This window comes from Amblyraja radiata, chromosome 16, assembly GCF_010909765.2.
Source record: "Amblyraja radiata isolate CabotCenter1 chromosome 16, sAmbRad1.1.pri, whole genome shotgun sequence".
Lineage (NCBI taxonomy): Eukaryota > Metazoa > Chordata > Chondrichthyes > Rajiformes > Rajidae > Amblyraja > Amblyraja radiata.
The window spans coordinates 12,298,142-12,322,063 of record NC_045971.1 but is presented as its reverse complement, the minus strand read 5'-3'; the positions used below and the strand labels follow the sequence as shown (position 1 = coordinate 12,322,063).

Below are 23,922 nucleotides of genomic sequence, written 5' to 3'. Positions count from 1 at the left end.
ATTTTACTGAATTGTATGCAGAAAAAAAGAATTTCATTCCCCCTAGGCACATGTGACTAAAAAAGTGCCAATGAACAGTTGAGGATTGGGGAAAAACGAAGGGAGGTATAGCAGGGAAGCCAAGGAAACAGTTGACAGTAGGCAGTAGGCAATAGAAGGCATCGGATAAAAGTAAGAGCATGGCTGTCAGCATTGTTGTAAATTCAAGCCTCCATTTGCAGCTGCACCATCACTTAGTCAAAGAATTGTTTGCTACTTTTGTATGTGGTCACAAAGAGCGACTGTTTGATGAAGGATTGCACCTTAGTAGTTTCATAATTTGTCTGTTAATGCTCCCATAAGGTTGTGACTTTCACTTTCTTTCTCGTCTTGTTTGTTTACAACTTTCTGTTGATGACCTGTTAAACAGATAAATACTACATTATAAAGCATGAAACTCATTGACCTTTCACCTCTGCTTACAACATTTCTTAAAATCAATGATCAAATATTTGACCACCGCTCCTCAACACAGTCCTTTAGCTTGCCATCATTTGTATTAATGTGCTTCTTTAAAGGTTAATTAAAGTTGCCATCAGGTATTATTTTTTATTGTTCAAGGGGATATCATGGATTAGAATACTTACATTATTTCCAGATTCTAGGTTTAAATACAGCCTAGAATGAAGGGTTAAAATGTATCTGCCAGCCAGCTGTTGCAGTTTCTCCAAATTTATGTTTGAGCAGGCATGTTTAATTTTCTAGAAAGATATCAAATAGGTCCCTCATTCTCACTGAATTACTGACCCCACCTAATGGAATGAAAATTGATCACTTCTTAAGGAAATTATAACTCTGGCACTGTGTAGATTACCTCAATTGATTGTGGTCAGGCTATATTTCTGAGATGGAATTTAATTTCCATCTAACCTTTACACTGGGATCATTGCTACTAATATGAGATGCTAGCAATAAATATGTGACAGAAAATTACAATCGTTTAGCTGTTGAATCATCATTCTGGGATGATCTACAACTAATCTGAAACTTCTCTAGACCACAGCTAACTTTCATGTGGCTATGAGACGAGGTGAAAGATCCTGGAACAAATAATTAACCTCCTGACTTTTCAAAGCATTTACAAAGCACAAGTCGGGACTGTGAAGGAAAAAGTCTCTAGTTGCTTGGATGTGGGCTGAAGCAGCAATACACAAGCAGTGGAGCAATCCCAGATAATGCAATCTATTTAACTGGGCTCAAACCTCACACTCAGTATATTTACTCCTTCCACCACTTGCCCACTCCAGCTATTACATACCAGCTACAAAATGCACAGCAGCAATTCACAAACGCTTCCATGGCAGTGCCTTCCAAACTCCAGTCTCTATCACCTAGAAACACTGAAGTAGGGGGCACATATATTGTCTTTCCGCTGACTGGTTAGCATGCAACAAAAACTTTCCCCTGTACCTTAGTACATGTGATAATACACTAAACTAAACACAAGGAAACACTAGTGCCTGTCAATATCCCTGCTTACCACACACCATCATTGGAAGTTCATACCACACACCTTCTTGGTTACATCCTCCCTAATATTACTCGGGCATTACCATCGCCACCAGAGCTGAAACAGTTCAAGGTGGCATTTCCCAATCATCTTCCCATAGCAATTCCCATAGCTGGATTTCCATACCTCTGGAAACTACAAATTATCAACAACAACAACAAAAATTGTGTAAAATGTATATTGTGCACAAAGGCAAAAGGAGCAAAGTAAGAATGATATACTTTATTCTACTATAAATATGCTTTAATTCTAATAAATTTTCAGCTGCGCAATCTAGTCATAATCATAGACAGAGTGATACAGTGTGGAAACAGGCCCTTCGGCCCAACTTGCCCACACCAGCCAACATGTCCCAGCTACACTAGTCCCACCTACCTGCGCTTGGTCTACATCCCTCCAAACCTGCACTATCCATGTGCCTCTACAACTGTTTCTTAAATGTTGGGATAGTCCAAGCCTCAGCTACCTCATCTTGCAACTACTCTGGGCAAGAGACTCTGTGCATCTACCATCTCTATGACGTGTTAACTTTAAGTCAGTGATTTGTTAGTCTTAATATTAAGCCAGCCTCATGTCTATGTTGGTTTATATGATTTGTCAAAGTCAGCAGGCTGGATGGAGAGCTATAATGATGTACTGATCACGAAGGCCATCTAAGCAAATGTGTAATTATTTTCTCTTTTAGTGTCCCATGCAGTGATGTGAAAGCTTAGATAACAGGTCTTTCAATTCTGCATGACATTGAGGAACAGACAATAAAAAATAGATTGCTTAATGTGTGGGTTTATGATATTGAACCACATATGAAACAGAGTTTCTGTTCAATCCCCATTTGTTCTACTGCCAAAATAGCAATTGAATTGATGGAATTTGGTTGAAAAAATTAGATTAGTAATAGTTCAAGAAAATCAGTCCTGTTTCTCCACATTCAATTTATGCCAGTGAAAAGAAAGGGAATGTATTACAGATTCATTCCCTTTCACAATTATGTAACAGAGTCAAAAATCAAAAGGCTGCTGATGCTGGAAATTTGAGATAAAATAGAATGTAGTCAAAGAGCTCAGTAGGTCAAGGAGTATCTGTGGAAAGAGAAACCGAGGTAACGTTTCAGGTCAAATTTTAGATTTCATGTCGAGTAGATAATGTACGTTAGAATTTTTCCCATCTGCCAAACTCCAACTAAACTTGGAGAAATGTATTCCATATCCCACAGCAGCTGTAATGAAGAGTATGGTTCTTTATGCTGTGGTGTCATGCCTGAGGCTAATGGGTATAGTTCAAACCAAAGTAAGTTCACACACATTAATTGAAGCAAAGTAAGTTCACACACATTAATAGAAGCAATTTTCACCCCCATTTGTTTGAACTGGATTCAAAGCTCAATACCAGGAGTTTATCCTCATTGATCCTTAATTATTAAACATGACGTTATTAGATTTTTTTTTAATGCATTTGTACAAAACCGGAACATTGTTTTATTATCTGTTCCTAGTATGCATTTTATTTTTGTGGCCAAATAAATCTAAGTCACTGCAAATGAAATTGAACTTCAGTTACGTATGTAATATGAGGTTAGGAAATGACCTGCACTTGGTTCTGGCTGGATGGGGTGGCACTCTTGACCAAAGGTCTCACAGAAAATTCACAGGATTATATAATTTTTGTACCAGTAGTAAGTGTGGAACTGCTAAAATTAATGAAGCATAACTTAGATCATTGCTGGCTATCAATAATGGGAGACTAAGGCCAGTGGAGATACAAAATGAACCAAAAGTATGTACCGCAAAAATAATGCATTGAAGGGCGTATTTCATTTAATGTTGCTGGTAATTATTGACGACTTTACCATTCGTGGGCTTATTGGAAGAAAGTCTCTTTGATAATTGTCCATTGCTCTGCTTAACCTCGTATATTAGAGAACAGAATTGGCATCAGCTCAAGTCTAATGGTATTTGCACCTGATGATTCCACTAGAGATTATATTTATTCAGCAAACAAATGGCCCAATATAGGTTGTTTAAATATTGCCTAGATTGTGTATGCTTCAAATTATCTGGTGTGAAAAACTTCACCCATTATCTTTTTACCTCTGGACAGAACTATTTCAGATGTCTTCTGGCCAGACTACCACCCACCATAAACATAGATCCACCCAAAACCTCTGAACACGTTATCTATCAGCTTGGTGTTTATTGACCACTGTGCCCCAAATTAGCAATTGCAAAGAATCCCTCCCAAACCTTGCATTGGGTGTGAAATACCACCCTTTTGAACGTCTCCTTCTGTGTTCTCTAACCCCAATGAAACGGGCTCCAAAGCGAGATCAAACACAGGGCGGAACCAGCCCCAGATTGTACTATGGGCTAAATTGAGATTGAAACTGACATCCTGAAGGAATCCTGTGAATGTTATGAAGTTCTTCTTCTTCTTGCGTATGGCGTGCACAGCCTAAAGTTATAGGACAACTTGTTCTATTTGATCTTACTTGATTGTGCACGCCAGGTTGATTGTATTCGTCAAAACAGGGCGGACTACGTGAAGGTTGCAATCTCCCATTATGAAGTTGTGATTCAGGTTAACCTTGGCACGAAATGTATTGGTAGATCGGATTGCCAAAATCTATATCCATTCATCATCAGCATCGGCGGTCACTCAAAACGTGTATGATTGTCCTCTCCTGAGGACGCCTGTGCGTGACATTGTTTAAAGTGGGGAGACTGGTGCACAGACAGCCACCACACGGTCCTTGACAGATCTGGGTCAAGATCCAGTGGCATGGAGTCCAAGACGACCAGGGACACTTTTCTGCTGCAGCCTTCATCCGCCTTCCCAGCCGTTGTGACGCTCCACTAAAGTCAGCCATCATCCTCCGCCTGTTCCACCGTTGAGGTCTTGGTTGGATTGTGCTTTGTCAGGGACACCCCCTCGACCTTACCGCCATGGGTGGCCCTACCAGGGGCATAGCTGCAGACGGCTTCGCTCTCAGGATCTCAGGAACACACGGGCTTCTCCACCACGACAAGGTGACAATCGACGGAGAAGAATCCATTCTCTTATGTATTTAGTTCATGAACTCCTAAATTACATGAAACTTCTATTCTTAATGAGATGACTAATTTTCTGAATTCTATTCATCCTTGAAGCGTAGAATCAGGCAGCAAACAGGAATGTTTCTTTGTGTAATCACCAAAGTGGAAAACTGTGTTTAAGAAGGAACTGCAGATGTTGGAAAATCGAAGGTGCACAAAAATGCTGGAGAAACTCAGCGGGTGCAGCAGCATCTACGGAGCGAAGGAAATAGGCAATGTTTCGGGGCCCGAAACGTTGCCTATTTCCTTCGCTCCATAGATGCTGCTGCACCCGCTGAGTTTCTCCAGCATTTTTGTGTACCCAAGTGGAAAACTTTGCTGCTTATTAAAGATGGACAAATCTAATCTGGCCAAATGCTGTTATATTTGTCCACTCTCAATCATCAGCAGATCATGGGAGGTGTCATCAAGAGATATTTACACTGCTTAATCTATCAACATTGCTTGGTTTGAGTTCCACCAGAATCATAGTTTCAGACTTAATCCACATGGGGGCAAAGTCTCTGAGTTTCATATGTAAGGTGAAGACAATGGCACTTGATATGAAGGTGTTATTTGACCATAGGTTACATCAAATAGATCCACAAAAGATTGAAGTCAATAGGAATCAAAGGAAAATTCTCATCTAAAGTTAGCTCCTACACATGATTAGAGGATGATTATATGATTGGTAGTCAATTATCAAACTGAAGATATCACCCCAGGAGCTCCTCTGGCAGTGTGGACAACCACATTCAGCTGCTCCTCCTTCCAACAGGTCAGAAGTGGGTAGGATCACCGACAATTCCGCAATCTGGGTCCATTCCCAATTTCTCGGATTTGTACAAGTCTGGAGCAACATTCAGCCTTGAGCTAATACTCAACAAGTAACTCTCATACAATACAAGTAACAGGCGTGAACCACTTCCAGCGCAAGAAAGTCTAATAACCTTCCAAAGACATTCAATGACGTAAACATCATCAAAACCAATAGGACAACATGGAGGCGACACCGTTGCTCAACAGTTTGACTGGACACATATTTTGATATAGGTTTTCCACAGTGAGTAGATGACGTTCCCAACTATCCATCCTTCTGGATCAGTGCAGCTCCATCAACACTCATAAAAGTTCCCACCATGGCAAAGCAGGGTGTTTGACACTCTTTTCGGCATCAACAAGATGTACTCCAGCAACATGTACTCCAAGCACATACCCGCCCGCGCACACCTGTGGCCCCACACCCCCACCATTCCCAATCAGCTGCTGATAACAGGGTAGCAGGCAAATGTGCTGTACCATCATCTTTTCTCTCCTTCAAAAGAGATTAGCACTCTGCCTTGATCACCACCAGTCTGTGGTCTACATTCATATTGCTGAAGCTCCCTGCTACTGTAGGAGTATTCTCAGTGCAACCTATTATCCAGCTCTTCTCAGGGATGACAATAAATCCTGAAGAAGGGTCTCCACCCGAAACATCACCGATTCCTTTTCTCGAGAGATGTTGCCTGGCCCTCTGAGTTACTCGAGCATTTTGTGCCTGTCTTCAGGGGAAACCAGCATCTGCAGCCCCGAACCCTAACCCAAACCTTTCCTACATAATAAATCCTAACCTGGTCAGCAACACCCACGTTCCCTGAATGAATTTAATATATATATATATATTAGATTCCATAAAAATTTTGCCAGAAGTGTCTAATGTAGGTTAGGGGGGATATTTAGAGAGGTTTCTGAATTTGCTTTTCACATGATTCTGCACAATATTGTATTGACTGTGACTAATCGACAGCAACTTTCTACTTAAAGTGTTGAGACTTGCATGACGCCTCCAGACTAAAATTCCCTGGCACTCGGCCCATTCACAAAGGTGGAATGCCACTTCGTAAACCAGCTACAAACTCGTGTGCACCTTCTGTACCCCAGCTCCTTGAGTCAAAGTCAAAGTCAATCTTGTTCGTCACATACACCCGAAGGTGCAGTGAAATTATTCATCTCCCATTAGGTCATTTCGAAACGACTTGTTTGATTTCGCTTAGAAGGAGTTCTGGAGCACAACGTGCAGCCATCTCCGGCACTTTTCACAGTCAAGGGGAAAAAAACGAATCACCTCTGGCTTTCGTATATTTTTAATCTGGAGAAATTGTTATGATGTTGCACGACTCATTATTAAGACTATTTTATATGTAGGAAGAACTGCAGATGCTGGTTTACACCGAAGATAGACACTTCTTACACTTTATTTTAACCACTGCGACGAAACTTCAGCCCCGTTTCTGTGCACACGTCTCCAGAAGTGAAAACGCAGTGGAGTTTTCCGCCCTCAGCAACCTTTAATGCTGAACGGTACACAGAAACCACGGCGCTCTGTAACTTCCCGCACCTCCCCAGTTGCCCCTCACCAAACCCTCTCCCTGCCTCGGTTCCCGCTGTCCACAACCAATTCGCACCAAGTCCCGGAGGAGATGAGTTTTTGAGAACTAAATCTCAAAATAGATTCTTATTTCACTGAATTCAGCTGGTGGTATTAGATTCCCGCGAAATAAAATTTGGCGAGAATGCCAGAGAGAGGGAGGAGAAAATACCGGGTTAATTCTCTATCAGATTTTTATTAGAACGAAAACATCTTCCATTCAGGACGGTTTACAGATTTTGGGGCTTGGTATTACTGTTATATTGGCCTGCTCTTTCTGTTGCAACAATGGGAGCGTTTTACAAGTAATCCCGTGGTATTCTGAGCCATTGTTACCCGACCACTAAAATACCCTCACACTCAATGTGATGTTGGCTTTCATACTTTGGGTCTATATCCTCTACCAGGTCAACTCATGATCGGTTTATGATGACCGATCGCACTTGGCACACAATGCTTTCACGGGTTTTGTTTAAATTGAGATTTGGCCGACTTCAGCTCTCTACAGTCCACAGTGTGTGAATTTTAAATCAACGAAGTGAGCAATCAATTTAAATCAGTCTGAAGAAGGGTCTCGATCCGAAACGTCGCCTACTCCTTTTCTCCAGAGATGCTGCCTGACCCGCTGAGTTGCTCCAGCTTTTTGTGTCTATCTTCAATATAAATCAACGAATGAATTAAAGAATTATTCGTTCCTAACAATTGAATGAACAAATTAATGAATCATAAAAATAACAGTGAATTCCGTGTAAGGAATTTTAACCGGCCCTGTGTTCGAAGATCCACTTTTAAATGTTTATTCATTTTTAACTTTAGCTGCTCTCTGTTTTTTTGATTTGTGCCCCTGTGGTTCTACCCCCTCTCCCCTTTCTCTTCAGAGATTCAGTAGGTTTCGAAATTTCTCGCCCTTCAATCAAGTCGGGGAGGTGGGGAGGGGGGGGGGGGGGGGGGGTGGGTGAGTTGGGAGCATTGAGATTAGAGTGGAGTGTGTGCGTGTCGCACTCGCTGACACCTATAACCCTGATCCGCGACGCCCCCTCCACTCACCCCCCCTCTTAGCACCAGGTCAACAGACCCGACAAGATGTTACGACCTGGTTCTTCCATTACTGCCAATTAAATTAAATTTTTAAACCATATCTTCTTTAAAAAAAAAACATTATTTGCTTCTGAGTTGAAATGCTCAGGACCAGTTTTGATGCTTCATGAGCTAAAGGGATTAAAAAGAGCAAAATAAGCTTATACTGAGAAAAAGAGTTAAGCTTCTACCCCACTGCGAGAGAGGGCAAACTATATCAGCGCGAACTAGTGATTAGGGCCATAGCTGCGCCATTCACACGCCCTTTAGTCATTTTGATGAAAGTGTTTCAATAGGGATTTCCTAGTCCACCCCACCCGATTGGGGACACACTAGAATTAAGAATAGTTGGCTGTTGCTACGATTTGTCAGGGAATGCCAGAACTCTGCAGTGGGTAACGTTGCCTGAAGTAACTCTCTCTATTGTATTAATAATACAGTGTGACACCGAGCTAACAAAGGCAGATTCAGACACTCAGCAGGTAATGCAACTCATTTTCCAGGCAAGAGAGTCGGCCTCTGTCCTGAGCTGTCACAGGACATTCCCACACCTCCGACATTTACACTCTCACACTTACTCTCTCATACTTAATCCCAAGACCATCCCACACCTTTAAACTGTCCCAGGACACACTGATTGTGTCTCCTACATCACTGTTCATTGGCCTTGCTCTTTTGGCGAGCTCCTCATTCACAATCACTTTAACACCATGCTCCTTGATCTACTCCTGGCGTCTGCACTTCGCTAAATATTCAGCTTTGACCTTTCATTGCAACCCTCTTATCTTTCACCCATCGTGTTTTTTTTTTGACATTTAGAAGACCAGGGTTAAGCAGAAATATATCATTGTTTGTTTGTTTTCAGGGTATCGGTAAGCATCATATACATCCAGTTTTCCCATGGACATTCAAAGGCAACAACACCATCAAGTTTCTTTAGGATAGATGGAGGTGGCAAGTTTCTTTCTATGAGAGACACCCATGACCCAATTGAGTATTTATGGCATGCATTGGTTTTTTTTTTAAATCATTGGTAGATTCAGGGAAAATAAAGCTAGATTTGCTTCTTTATGCTAAAGATTCAGGAGATGACTGTTAAATTAATTTCAACGTGATTACCCCGAGTAAAAATTCTATTATGTTTCTGAAGTACATGTAATGAACTTTCCAGCAAACAGCACCTTACATTCACAACTTAAATGTACAATAATATGTAAGTTCATATCTCTCATAACTCTGCAGCAGATGAATGAAAATATATCACTTTTGTTCACAATGTTAAACTGTCTATACCCTCGGGTGGTTAAAACGATGAAGACCAGGGTAGTCATCCTTGTATTCTCGCCAACATTTATCCTTTGAGCAACATACATTCTGTCAACCAGAAGGTGAAGGTGGCTGCAGCCACAATCTACACCCACTCCTTTCTACATCTACTGGACTTTATCTTGCACTAAACATTATTCACATTATTCTCTTTATCATATATCTGTACACAATGGATGTCTCGACTGTAATCATGTATTTTCTTTCCGCTGACTGGTTAGCAAGCAACAAAAGATATTCACTGTACCTTGGTACACGTGACAATGGACTAAACAAAACTAAACTTCTCTTTCTTTAAACTTGCTGTGTGCAAATTGACTTCAATGAAATACCTCCAATTTCAAATGACCGTATTGATCATTAGGTACGTTAGGATTACCTGATCTTACAAAAGCATCCTATAAGTGTAAGTCTTTTTTTTAGTTTGCTTCTATTTTTGCCTTTCCTTTCGTTTACATAGAGCAGATTTCTAAGTTTGAATCATATGTTATGGAACACATTGACACAAAACTAGAAAGTAGCTTGTCAGTGATGATTGATGGCATTATCTGTGCTGGATAGGGAAATGCAACTAATTAGAAGGGAGACAGTGAATGTGTCCATTAGAGAACAGAGCATGAGAGCCCGTAAGGTTGTCGGATCATTCTCCGAGCTGCGCCGGTTTGCTGATCCAATTTGGTTGCTGGGATCTTGTTAGGTAAGATTATTAAAGGGTCATGGAGCCAATATGAGTAAATGGAGAAGCAAAGGCTTGTATGTAGAAATACCATTTCATGTACTCTGGACATCTTCACATTGGACACAACCAGCAGTGAACACTCTCATGGATATGGACTGTTCATTAGAAGTGATCAACCGGATTCAAACTCAGTGTGGCCCCCTCAACCAAAAGCAATAGATATATAAATGGGTGGGGGAACAACACTGATAATATAAAAACATTATCATGTCCTAATTACATTTTACTAGTTTTCTTTTCAACTGAGGAAATAATAACCAAAATGTAAAAAGGTTTCCAGCGCTCTAGAAAAGCACAGAGTAATATCATACAGTGCCATTAATGTTTTCATGTTATTACTTAACTGTTTTCTAATTCAATATATAGAAATGAGATGTGATTCCATCTAATTTGATCTCCCTGCCAACTGGCAAGATAATAATGGATGCTTTTGACAGGAGTCCCCAGTGTGCAACTCAATGGCTGGGGTTTGTTGATGTCATGAAAAGAGAGCTGAAGATTATCAGTAAACCACTGAAATTTATTTTAATGCCTAGCTGCGACCATTGGTGCAGCTAGGCATTAATGAAGTGTGCGTAATATTCAGCGCTTTTTTTAATGGGGAAATCTCACGTACATCCCAATTTAAAGGCAAACGCCTGGAATCAGCAAACCTCTTACACGGGGAAGTTGCAGCATGACAATAATTCTATATAGTACATTGGTAATAACTCTTCTTAATGTGTCACTTTTAACGAGTGAATCTCACCGTAGGCACCTCTTTTAACAGAAATATTGTCAACAACCCTCTCAATATGGGAGGGTTATTATTTTTATGCAGTGACTCTCATCATCTTTAAAGAGGGAGCTTTCATCTCAAATGACCTCTTTATTTGGAGATCTTCACCTTCAAAGATGATTGACAATATAAATGCTTCTTTTTAAAGAGCTAATCTCATCATCAGCTTCCCTTTTTAATTGAAGAGTTTCTCCAGCAGTATGTAATAACATCAGCAAAAAAATGCACCATCCTACGAATGCGTTTATTGTCTCTGAGTGGGAAGGAAATAAATAACCCAGAGGCCCCACTCCTGATTAGTATTCATTAACCCTTGCTGAAATTATGCACGCATTTTCACATGAGGAAGAATCTAAGATTAGTTTTGGCTGTGATGCCCCCTCAGTAAAATAGCTTACAAATGAAAAAGTAAGGGTGGTAGATCTGAATACCCCAACAAATAAGAGATTTATAAGAGAGAAAGTAGCGGCAACCCCCCCCCCCCATGAAAAATACTTGCAAATTTACAATGAAGATTAAAAAAAATTCAAGGAGCGTTTCATTCCAGCTTAATTTAAAATGTTTTCAGGAGTAGACTATGCAACTGGCAATAAACATTCCAATTAATCCAGAATCACTTGTGTGAACTAAATTAATGTAACTCTTAGGTTCAGTGACAAATCATATGAGAGTTTTCCAAAATTATTTCTAAGCCAGGTTGTAAACAAAATGAAGGCGATCAGAGTTAGTAAAATGTCATTACTGCCTCAATTCATTACCACTTCAGCCACAGATACTCAGAAGAGGTCCTATTGGCAAAACTTTCTTTAAATCACAATATATTATCTGCTATTTAATGTAATATATATTAATTACATTTCTAATGATCAAAGAAACACAAACATTAACAACAGACATCTTCACAATAGTTTACAGATGCATCGTGTCATTAGTTCAGATTACAAAACATGAATCATTGGCTTTCTTTTCTGTGGCAGTGTTGAAATCTGTCCATGTCCTGATCCCCTTCTCTCCTTTTTGTCTCAACTTCCAGCCACCCGGGAGTCTGCCTTTGTCCATGCCATTGCCTCAGCTGGAGTGGCCTTTGCCGTGACACGTTCCTGCGCCGAGGGCTCCAACACCATCTGTGGCTGCGACTCGCACCACAAGGGTCCGCCGGGCGAGGGCTGGAAGTGGGGGGGCTGCAGCGAGGATGCCGAGTTTGGCGTGCTGGTGTCCAGGGAGTTTGCTGACGCACGGGAGAACAGGCCCGATGCCAGGTCTGCAATGAACCGACATAACAACGAGGCTGGACGGACGGTAAGGAACAAAACTGATCTGGTCTTGATGCTCAGCCTTCTTCTCATATCAGATCGAATGGGATGTGAGATTTGCTTGAAACACCGTTTATCTAATTCATTATTTTAGATTGTAGTCTAGTTTGGACATTCTAATGGAGAATTATTATTTTTTGCACGGAAGATGGTTAATATTCGCTATGTTATTTAAATTACATCAGGCCAGTCATTTGAGGCTCCAGTAAAGCCTCAGGAGAGCATATCTGACAATGCAGCATTCCCTTTGTACTCCACACAGGGAATAAGGCACATCAGGCATACACGTGCTGGCTAGGAGACTGAATTCACTGCCTTCTGATACAGATTCAACAAGTCCTGTCAAGCTCTGAGTGCAATGGGATTGTGTGGGAGAGAGGTTGTTACCCTGCAGCCATTGCAGTCATCTCAGCAACTCACTACCCAACAGCGCTGTCATATTGTGAATTAGATTGGAGTTTGCTTCTCTTCAATGGAAAGTGAGAGACAGGAACTCAAAGTGCCCATAGAGTTGGCAATCCATGGTTTCCGATCCAGACTGAATATTGCCAAGAAGGGGAATGGATATTCTAAGGTTCTAGGGTATATTAGTACACCACTCTTCAACATGCATCTTTCCTACATTGGTTATGATAGGCAGTTTCCTGGCTATCAAGGTATGTCTGAAGAAGGGTCTTGACGCAAAACATCACCCATTCCTTCACCCATTCCAGAGATGCTGCCTCTCCAATTAACTGCCTGCCTGAGTTGCTGCTGCCTGAGTTACTCCAGCTTTTTGTGTCTATCATCAATACTCAATGGCACAGTACTCAACGGCACCAGATATATGCCCATTTCCAAAAAGTTGCAGAAACCATGGATGCGACCATCCCTGATGGGAGTTGATTGTCATTATGGCATTCCTTTGCTGAATTGTTGGAATCATTTGTGCCCTAATGTCCAAGAAAGAGTGTGACATGACTGAAGTAGTCATAAACCCCAGCCAAGAAATTGGTGAGAGAGGAATGGGTGTCATCAGAGACAAATAGGGGTTAATCCCATTCCTGTTGCTGATGTCACCAAGAGGGAGCAAGGATGAACAGGGCAAGGATTTCATCAATGATGAGTGAACAGAAAAGCAAATCTTCAAACAGTTGAGCGTGTTCAGACAAATACTGGTATGAACCAAGGTAGCTCGTTTATTTAACTCTAAAAGTATGCGGCATACAGGGCACTTATAAAGAGTAATTCATGTTAGTTGCTTTCCCGAAGTAGGACTGTGAAAGGAAATTTCATCATGTGTGCTTCAGCTGATCTGAACTCAGGGCTGCATTTGCTGTCTGCCAGTCTCCAGCAGGGCAGTGGAGGTAATGTAGCTGAGGAGAATAACATGAGTGAGTACCTTGCTAACAGTCATAGTTCGCTCTGAGTAGTCATACAAACCTGGAGCTTGAATGGGGGTGAGAATGACTCTGAGGTGAGGACACAATGGAGGGAAAGGATGTTGAAGATGGGGCAGTCCTTGTGCGAATGGATGAGTTGTGTATATTCATAAGGGAGGGGGAACCACAGTTTACTGCCAGAGGAGGGAGTTGAGGCAGGTACTATCGCAATGTTTAAGAAACAATTAGACAGGTACATGGATAGGACAGGCTTAGAGGTATGTGGGCCAAATGCAAGCAAGTGGGACTAGTGTAGATGGGACATGTTGGCTGGTGTGGGCAAGTTAGGCCAAAGGACCTGTTTCCATGTTGAAAGAGTCCATAACTCTGACTCTATCCCAATGACTAAGTTTTTGTTCATTTGTCCTAATGCGTTTTATGTTTAAGAATGCTTGCATTTGCACCCAGAAACCTTTTACCACATCAAACATTTGGTTTTGTACAACCTCCACCAGCAAGGTATACACTTCACCTTGTCCCATGACCATTTATTAAGCCTTCTCCGAACAGTCTGGAATCACATCTCATTGGTGACACAGTAGACTTGCTGCCCCACAACTCCAGTGACTGTAGCTCAACCCTGACCTCCAGTATTGTCTGTGTACAGTCTGACAGCGTGGATTTCATCCACATGCTCTGGTTTCCTCCTGCATCCCAAGGTATGTGAGTTGGTAGATTAATTATCCACTATAAATTGCTTCTAGTTTGCGGGTGAGTGATTGAATCTAGGGGGAGTTGATGGGAATGTAGGGAGGGTAAAATAGAATTGCTGTAAAATAGGTGCTTGATGATCAGATTGGACCCGGTTAGATGTTGTAAGACTGATTCTAACTCCATTTTTTCATCCCTCTTTGAGAACCAATCTTCTCAACAGTCTTTTGATCATCTCTATTTTCCTGGTTTAGTATTCATAATGCCTTCTCCTAGTCTATGAGAATTCCCAGTATAATGTAATGTTAAGTCTGCTTGATTAATAAGTGTTCTGGCTAATGGTCCTGATCACCAGAGCTAATGCACAGTGCAAGGTACACAGATCAGTGGATCATTGAACATAATGGGTCTTTGAAAATGTTCATACTGTAGCTCATTGTGCCATAAAGACATAGCTCAGAGGATAGATGAATCTTTGAGTTGGAGGTACGTGGGTTTATGTCTCACTCTGAATCTCAATTGATATTCCAATGTAATATAGAGGAAGTGCTTCAATATCGGAGATGTTGCTTTTTGGATGAGGGGTAAAATCAAGGAGCTATTGAGCATCTTGGAGACATGAAGAACGTTGTGACACTAGAGTCACGGAGTGATAGTCAGATAGCATAGAAACAGGCCCTTCAGCTAAACCTGTTAGTGCCGATCAAGATGCACCATTTACAGTAAGCCTGTTCCAAACGCCCACATTTAGTCCATATCCCTCTAAACCTTTCCTATCCATGCACCCAGTGTCTTTTAAAAATATTGTTGAACAGCTGTCTCAACTACTTCCTCCGGCAGTTCATTCCATGTGCTCACCATCCTCTGTGTGAAAAAGTTGCCCCTCAGGTTCCTGATGAATCTTTCCCCTCTCACCTTAAACCTATATCCTCCCGTTCTTGATTACCCTGGATAAAAGTGTGCATTCACCCAAAGAAATGTTCATAAGTGATAGGAGCAGAATTAAGCCATTCGGCCCATCAAGTCTACTCCGTCATTCAATCATGGCTGATCCATCTTTCCCTCAACGCCATTTTCCGGCTTTCTCCCCAGAATTCCTGACTAAGCAAGATGCAAGCAGTGCATGTTATTTTCGCTTCAGACAATGGCACTGAACAGGATTCACTGATTGGGTGGCTGTGTGCGAATTGGCTGCTACACTACACTGCTCTGGAGTAGTGACCACTCTTCAACACGTCTCTCATGGGCTGTAAGCACCGTGGGGCATTCTGAGATCAGATTGTGTTGGTGGTAAGATAGGAACTTATCAGACAGTTGCACAAAGTTGGTTTTAGATTTTAGTTAAAGACTGGAATAAGCTGCAGAGAATACAGTTCAGCCAGGAGTCACACAATTGCTTGACACAATTTGTCGTTGACATGGTGACAGTTGCTTATTTCAGCCACAAAATTGAAATCAAAACATAGATTACAAAATTGATAGCTATGACTCCACAATATGTAACTGATAACAATTTCTGTGGAATATGAATATGAAAGTGTTATCAAGGCTGCATTAAACGTTATGGTCGGAGCTGGAGGTACTAACCATAACTTCATGACCATGTATTATGTATTTAATACTATAATTAAGCTGACCACATGATTTTACTCATCGTGCACAAAAACTGAGTCAGTGGTACAAACACATAAATTATTTTAGGTGAAAAACTGATATTAATAAAAATGATTCAAGAAAAAAAAATAAGGCAGTCCAGATCAGTCAGTTGGGAGAAACTACATTAGAAAGGGTGAGTTCATGGATATATAATTATCATGTGCTGAATGGTTTCCTCTTTACCAATTTTTCTTGCGCATTTCTGACATTTCATCAGTTCCTTGAGCGAGTGGTGGGACATGGGATTTCCAGTTATTACAATAGCATTAATGCGAGCTGTGAAGTTGCGCCACAGTGATGTGTGTCTCTGGTCTTCGTCAGACAGTAAATCAACAGCGTCTCCATCTGCAACAACTCTTCAAGTTTCTTGGCAAGTGAGAGGCATGCGGTGGCCTTGTGTTTATGCTGGGCGTTGGACACGCTCCAAAGAGGAAGCTATCTGGCAGATTGATACACGAAGGAGAACTGTTCAGAAAGAGATGGCATATTTTGGATGCCACATTAAATGAGGCACTACCTAGATTTTTCAGGAGAACATAATAGATTGTGCAGCACTAAGTGGTGGAAAAACAGCGAAGGTTTCCTCAGTGTTCTATCAAATATTTACCCCATCACTAAACTGGGTTACTGTATGTGGCATTATCACAGTGATGTTCATGGGATCTTGCAGGGTGCCTTATTTTCTATATTGTACCATTGACAACCCTTCTGTATCATTGGGATTCCCCGAGGCGATAAACGGCATGTTCAATGTGAATCTTTCTTTTTATATATTACGTTTTCAGATGACATTTTGTCATCATGATCACAGACTTGGCCTACATCCAATTTGTACCCCTCAGTTCCCTCCACAACATAGCCACTAAACAGATTAGGCACTTCCATCAGCAACCTTGTCAATGTTTGTGTGCTGGAACTAGTATTATTATGTCAAATAAAAGCCTCAATTATTGTAAATATAACACTACAATTCACTTCACACTTTCACATTCCAGCAGATTATGGAGCTCCTTGGCTCAACATCAATTTCAACAAGAATCCATTTCAAATACCGAAGCCACAAATCTATCCCTAATTTCCAAAAGAGAATTGCAAATATACCTCAGAGATTCAGGTAGACTGCAGATGCTGGAATCCTGAGAATAATATTTGCTGAAGGAAGTCAGATCAGGCAGCATCTGTGGTGGGAAATGGACAGCCAACATTTTGGGTCAGGAGGTAGACACAAAATGCTGGAGTAACTCAACGGGACAGGCAGCATCTCTGGAGAGAAGGAATGGGTGACGTTTCGGGTCGAGACCCCCCCCCCCCCTTCAGACTGAAGAAGGGTCTCGACCCGAAATGTCACCCATTCCTTCCCTCCAGAGATGCTGCCTGTCCCGCTGGGTTACTCCAGCATTTTTTGTCTACGTTCGATTTAAACCAGCATCTGCAGTTCTTTCCTGCACACTTTGGGTCAGGACGTGTTTCAGACTTTCTGAAGGTTTTCTAAAGTAAGGTCCCAAACCGATACGTCATCTGTCCATTTCCCTCCATAGATGCTGCCTGACCGGCTCAGTTCCTCCGGCACTTTGTTTTTTTTTCTGTAAATGTATCTCAACTATTAATGTTTACTGATTGTTAACTAACTTGTCACTGGAGGGGATGAGGCAGTAACTCCCTTCCTCAACAACCTCCAGTCCTACGGTCAAAGCAGCCCCAAGGAAAGACGTGGGTGTATGACCAGCTATTCTACTTGATGTCATGTCTTTCCCTTTTTCTATGTGTGAAACATCAATGCAAAGAAATTCCTAGCAAGGACTTGACATTTGCATTATGCTTTTTGGTCCGTTTCATTAAGAAGAGAGAATGATAATGTCTCCCAGTGACATCCCAAAACACAATCAATGGGGGATTTCTTTTTGGACCATTGAGGCAATAATGGTGTTGAAATGCATGAAACACAGCAACCAAATTTGCACAAAGCAAGGGCTCTTGAGCAATAATTTGATATCCTCAGATAATCTGCTCTTCAGTAATGTTGGTTGAGGTTTTAGTTTTAGTTAGGTCTGATAAGATTTTGGGAGGCATGCAGAGCCTCAGTATAACATTGCATCCATCCAAACCACTGTCCTGGTGTCACTGTGGAACTCACCATAGCATGCACTACAGTGGCACTTGAACCCATGAGTCACTCACTGAGTTGGGGGGAAACTGGAGAACATCACCACTGCAGCTTACATTAAACCCTCAGGCTAAAACATCGCTAAAAATTACCTTTCATGGTACTCCTTGTTTGAATTTCCCAAAGCACAGCCCCTTTCTTCCTGCTAGTGTATCAAGGTGGCATTGACCAAAGTCTTTAATGTCATCTTATGTTTTGACAAAAGCAACCTACTTTGTCCTTATTTTTCCTGAGCTGTCTGCTTCCTTGGTATGATTGACTGCCCAGCTCTTCTCCAGTAACTCCCACTTTCATTGAGCTGTGTGAAACTGACTTCTGGTTCCACCATATCTACCCAGTCCAAGGTAGGGAATTACCTACAATAGCTTCTCTTCCCATGTCTACACTATCACTCTAGTGTCCACAAGGATTCATCTTTGGCCTTTCAAATTTATCTGTCATACACGGTCAGTTCATACTTAATAATTTTCATATCACTTTAATGCTAGTTTCCATAAAGTCATAGACACATATAAGCATGTAAACAGGCCATTCGGCCAACCATGTCTGTGCTAGCAAGTAGATATCCATCTGCATAAATCCTATCTTCCAACCTTTGGCCTTTAGTCTTCTATGCCTTGGAAATTCAAGTGTATGTTAATGACACCTGGCAGTAATTCTTGCCTAATTTAAGCTGAAACAAAGTTCTCCAGTCGAGGAAGCTGGTACCGTATGGTCAGGGTGAATGTACAGAGTGTTTTTCTTCAGAGTAAGTGAATCAAGAACTAAAAAGCATAGGGTTAAGGAGAGAGGGGAAATATTTAATAGGAACCTGAGGAACAACTTCTTCACACAGAGAGTAGTGGGTACATGGAACGAGCTGCCAGATGAAATCGTTGAGTCAGGTACAATAACACATTAAAAAGTAATCTGAACAGGTACATGAATAATAAAGGTTGGAGGGATATGGGTCAGATGCAGGCAAATGGAACTGGATGGGACATTTTGGTTGGTATGGACAAGTTGAACCTAAAGGGTTATTTCAGTGCAGTATAACTTTGACTGCACAGTGTTTATTTTGAGGTATATTCCTGGCTTATGGTGGTGGTTATTTCAGAATGCAAAGATTATTTAAGGAAGTCACAAGTCCATTATGAGCTTTAACAGAATAGGTTTGGTGTGAGGGTGCAGATGAAGTGCTAAATGCACATTTAACACCATTGATTTGGTGCTAATAGAATGTGGATGTAAAAATTTTAAAAACTGGAGGCAAAATTATATAGTGGGTAGCAATTGGATAAGAATACACAGAAACGGTTAAGCTCCCTTTTTAACGTAAAAATCCTACGCTTTACTTAATCTAATTAATTGATCTTGCATTAAGGCCAGAGTAGGGGAATCAAGAACTAGAGGACATCGGTTTAAGGTGAGAGGAGAAAGTTTTAATAGGGACCCGAGGGCAACTGTTTCATATAGAGGGTAGTGCGTATATGGAACAAGCTGCCAGAGGACATAGTTAGGGCAAGTACTATAACAGCATTTGAAAGGCATTTGGACAGGTACGCGGATAGGAGAGTTTTAGAGGAAAAGGCCAAAATGCAGGCATGTGGGCTAGCGTAGCTGGGGCATCTTGATCGGCATTGAAGGCTGGGTTGAAGGGCCTGTCTCCATGCGTTATAACTCTATAACTCTTATGGTGGAGTAATCAGGCAGTTGTGGGGGCCACGGCACTGATACATGGTATGTCACCATTAGCTGGAGATTGCAAATACACCAGTGGGGTTAACATAGGCAGGATCCATGATCACATGAGACAAGGGAATCTACAATGACAACATTTGTCAACAAGTAGAGTATTAGAGCTGCCAAATTGAGCATTCATTAGAATATCACGTATAATTCAAAATCTTCTCTCACGAGAAAGATACACAATATCATGACAATGTTGTCCTGTTCTGAAGAGTGTTTGCTAATTGTGTCACTTAATTATTGTTGCAGTCAATCCTGGATCACATGCACCTGAAATGCAAATGCCATGGTTTATCTGGGAGCTGCGAGGTGAAGACCTGCTGGTGGGCCCAGCCGGATTTCCGGGTGATTGGGGATTATCTGAAAGATAAATACGACAGTGCATCTGAGATGGTGGTGGAGAAGCACAGAGAGTCCCGGGGCTGGGTAGAAACCCTTCGTGCCAAGTACGAGCTCTTTAAACCGCCGACCGAGAGGGACCTTGTCTATTATGAAAACTCGCCAAACTTTTGCGAGCCAAACCCCGAGACTGGCTCTTTTGGGACCAGGGACAGGATCTGCAACGTCACATCTCACGGCATCGACGGTTGCGACTTGCTGTGCTGCGGCCGTGGACACAACACCAGGACGGAGAAACGCAAGGAGAAGTGTCATTGCATATTCCACTGGTGTTGTTATGTCAGTTGTCAGGAGTGTGTTCGTGTATATGATGTACATACATGCAAATAACATGACACACAATCCCCCCGAACATCAATAACAAACTCGCATGCATACATGCACACACACACACACACACACACACACACACACACACACACACACACACACACACACACACACACACACACACACACACACACACACACACACACACACACACACACACACACACACACACTGGCACCATCCAGCCACTGTTGGGCAAAGCAGGATATGTGAAATTTGGTTTTCACATACATTGTCAAAAATGAATTCTGGGGAATGTAGTCTCTAATTAATCAAAATTATTATTTTATTCAAATACTAGGAGGTCATAATTTAAAATGATTGAGGAAAGAGGTGACATTTTTCATTGAACCCCAAACGGGTTCTGTATAATAATTGTATCTTGTTCCCTACCATATCTTGCTCCCATCTTCCCAGACTACTCTTACACTTGAGCAGCTGCCATTTTGTGTTACTTAATTTCAGTAACTTTTATTCATTATCATTATTAGTCATAATTACTGATCCCATAGTTTTAACTATTATGGGTTGGTTTATTGTATCCCAGCAACCTGATAAGTAATTATGACTAATAATGCTAATGAATAATTGGAAGAATTATAGCTCATTGCCAATGATCATAACTTGGATGGAGTGGTTTTAGAAGTGAGAAATGCAAAGCCAATTTGTGTGATCATCTCTGGGATATAGATTGTCATCGGGATAGAGGTGAAGGGATGGGGAGGAGGGCGCTGTTCTTTGGAAATAGTCATCACTCAAGCAAACTGAACCACCACTCAAAACATTGATAGTGTAGTAAAGGTACACAGAGCTAAATTCAGGATATGCCATTGGGAAGTTTGGAAGAACTTGGGTACATAAAACATAGAATAATACAGCATAGGAATTGGCTCTTTGGCTCACAAATGTCTGTGCTGGACATGATGCCAAGTTAAACTGGTTCCATCTGCATGCTTGTCATCCACATCCCTCCCTTCCCTGCATATCCTTGTGCCTTTCTAAAATACCCTTAAATGCCACTATCGTATCTGCCTCCTCCAACACATCTGGCAGCACATTCCAGGCACCCACCAATTTCCACGTAAAAACTTGGCTTTATATCTCCTTTGACCCTCTTATCTAGTGTTTGACATTTCCACCCAGTGAAAAAAATTCTGATTGTCTATCCTATCTGTGCCTCTCATAACTTTATATAGTTCTATCAGTTCTCTCCTCAGCCTCTGATGTTCCAGGTCGAAGGATTTACAATAGAAATTCTTCAACAAATACATATTTTAAAATGTCCCCGAGAATGCCGGCTTTGAGGAGCTTTGTATATGAAATTATTTTTGAATATTTGATAAAACATTAATCTAATCTGAAATAAAGTTCCCCAGAAAGGAAAGCTGGTGCCATCGAGGGCGTCTTTAAAGCAGTTCCATTCTAGTTTTGTTCAGGCCCAGTTTTTATGTTTCTGAATTTAAATACTGTCACCTTGGCAGGAATGACTACAACCTCCAGAATGCATTGCACAATGCAAAATCCCACAGGGCTCAAGATACAAGCTGTGGTATTAATATTGTAACACCAGCGTAATATTTCAGCTGTACATTTATTATATCCCCAAGTCAAAGGATATCAGACAAGATCCTGGTTACAAAAATGCCTAGTTCTTTAGGATGGTGACTATATCACGTTCTACACATCGACTTAAGTATTAATACTGCCTGTATTTCTCACCTATCAGTTGCACCTTTATCATATGATTGAAAGTTGAGATTTGAGTGGATTTATGGTTCGGCTGATGCAGACATGCCTTCCCCTTAAAGGGACCTTGCATCCACCACCCACTGAAGAGCAATTCTACTTACATACAAATGTGCCTTCTTTCTGTGAAAGAAACAAACAATGTTGGATAAGATAAAGAAGCAAGGTGGGAATTCATTGTTGAGCCCCATGGATAGCTTTCCTGAATGAGCGAGTAGTTACTTCAAGCAAATGGGCATTGACATCCTATGCTCTAAAAATAACCAACAGTCTGCAGCATTTATCGTAGCATTTTTCTACCTTGTAGCCTGGAATTACTAGCTCCAAGTTGAACCTGTATTGCAAGTTGCTATATCCAAAGTTTTGTACAAATTAGATGTTTGACCCTTTGATTTTATATTCTTAAAGCCTATGTTTTTATAATTATTTATTGCACAATGTGTATATATATGACTCAACTGAGATTATATATTTGCAGAAAGTGTCTTATCTGCTGTTTCTAGTTTATAAACTTGCCATGGTGGCTTGAAGGCAGCATGAGCTACATTTACTATCATGCTTCACAGCGCAGGATCCAGAGTGAGTTCCATGGAAGCGGATGTTAAATGTATAATCTCTCCTGTCACTCAGTGTACATATTCTTCTTTTAGTATTTAGAAATAGCAACAAACAAAGAAATAAAATTTATTCATGTAGTGTATTCTGGTGTGCTGCTCATTCTTACCTGGACACCCAAACTCATTGATTGTGATTTAACATAATGTTACTGCTCTTCTCAGTCCCATTGAACTGGTAGACTTTTAACTTCCAACTCCTCTACAGGTCTTCTGCAACTGGTTGCCCTTGTTTGAAGTTGCTGTTCTTCACATGTAGGAAAAGCAGTGAATGTTAACTGATGAGCCGGGTCTTGTTCATATCGGCTGTCTTTGCACTAATGTCAATGGGGTACTAACCAGGAGCATCAACTCTGGCTGGGAATCTCAAATGCTCTTGTCAGGTTTAAACCAGGTACTTGATGACATTGTGTGTAGGAAGTCTGAAGACCCAAAACATCACCTGTTCCTTTTCTCCAGAGATGCTGACTGACCCTGCTGAGTTATTCCAGCTTTTTGTGTCTATCGTTGACTTGATGTCATTGTTAGGTAGGCCCAGCCCACTCTCAAATGTTAGCATAAACTGGGGCTTTAAAACGTAACCTCTGTATTTTCAGCATTTACTGTACATCTCCTAACATTGAGTCACTAAACAGGACTGTTTTAAACCCTACTGCAGGCCGCTGAAACACCTTCCAAAGTTCACAGAGTTTTGTCAGATGAATAGGGAACAGGTTTTGCAGCATTCAGCAGCAGATAGACTCATTCAATGGCTGAGTATTGATACTCGCTCAGAGGTGACCCCACTGGCAATTCTGGTCACGTCAGCATGGCAATGACTCAGGACAGTTTGAGGACTTTGGAGAAGGAGGCAGAGATGTGGCTATCTCTGAAGCATCGACCATGAGTCTTCAGAGACACCACATTCTAGCCAGATAATGAGACATATACTTGGACTATGGATGGTTGAGATA

General features: G+C 41.3%; 1 protein-coding gene across 1 annotated transcript in view; it reads left to right on the top strand.

The window, feature by feature from the left end:
* The window catches only part of wnt3 (Wnt family member 3), a 59,086-nt gene extending 36,031 nt beyond the window's left edge, over positions 1-23,055 (top strand). The window contains exons 3-4 of the mRNA XM_033035100.1: positions 11,981-12,246; positions 20,130-23,055. Of these exons, the coding sequence (XP_032890991.1) occupies positions 11,981-12,246; positions 20,130-20,609 (746 nt within the window). The 3' untranslated portion in view covers positions 20,610-23,055. The remainder of the gene's footprint in view (positions 1-11,980; positions 12,247-20,129) is intronic.
* The last annotated feature ends 867 nt before the right edge of the window (positions 23,056-23,922 follow it).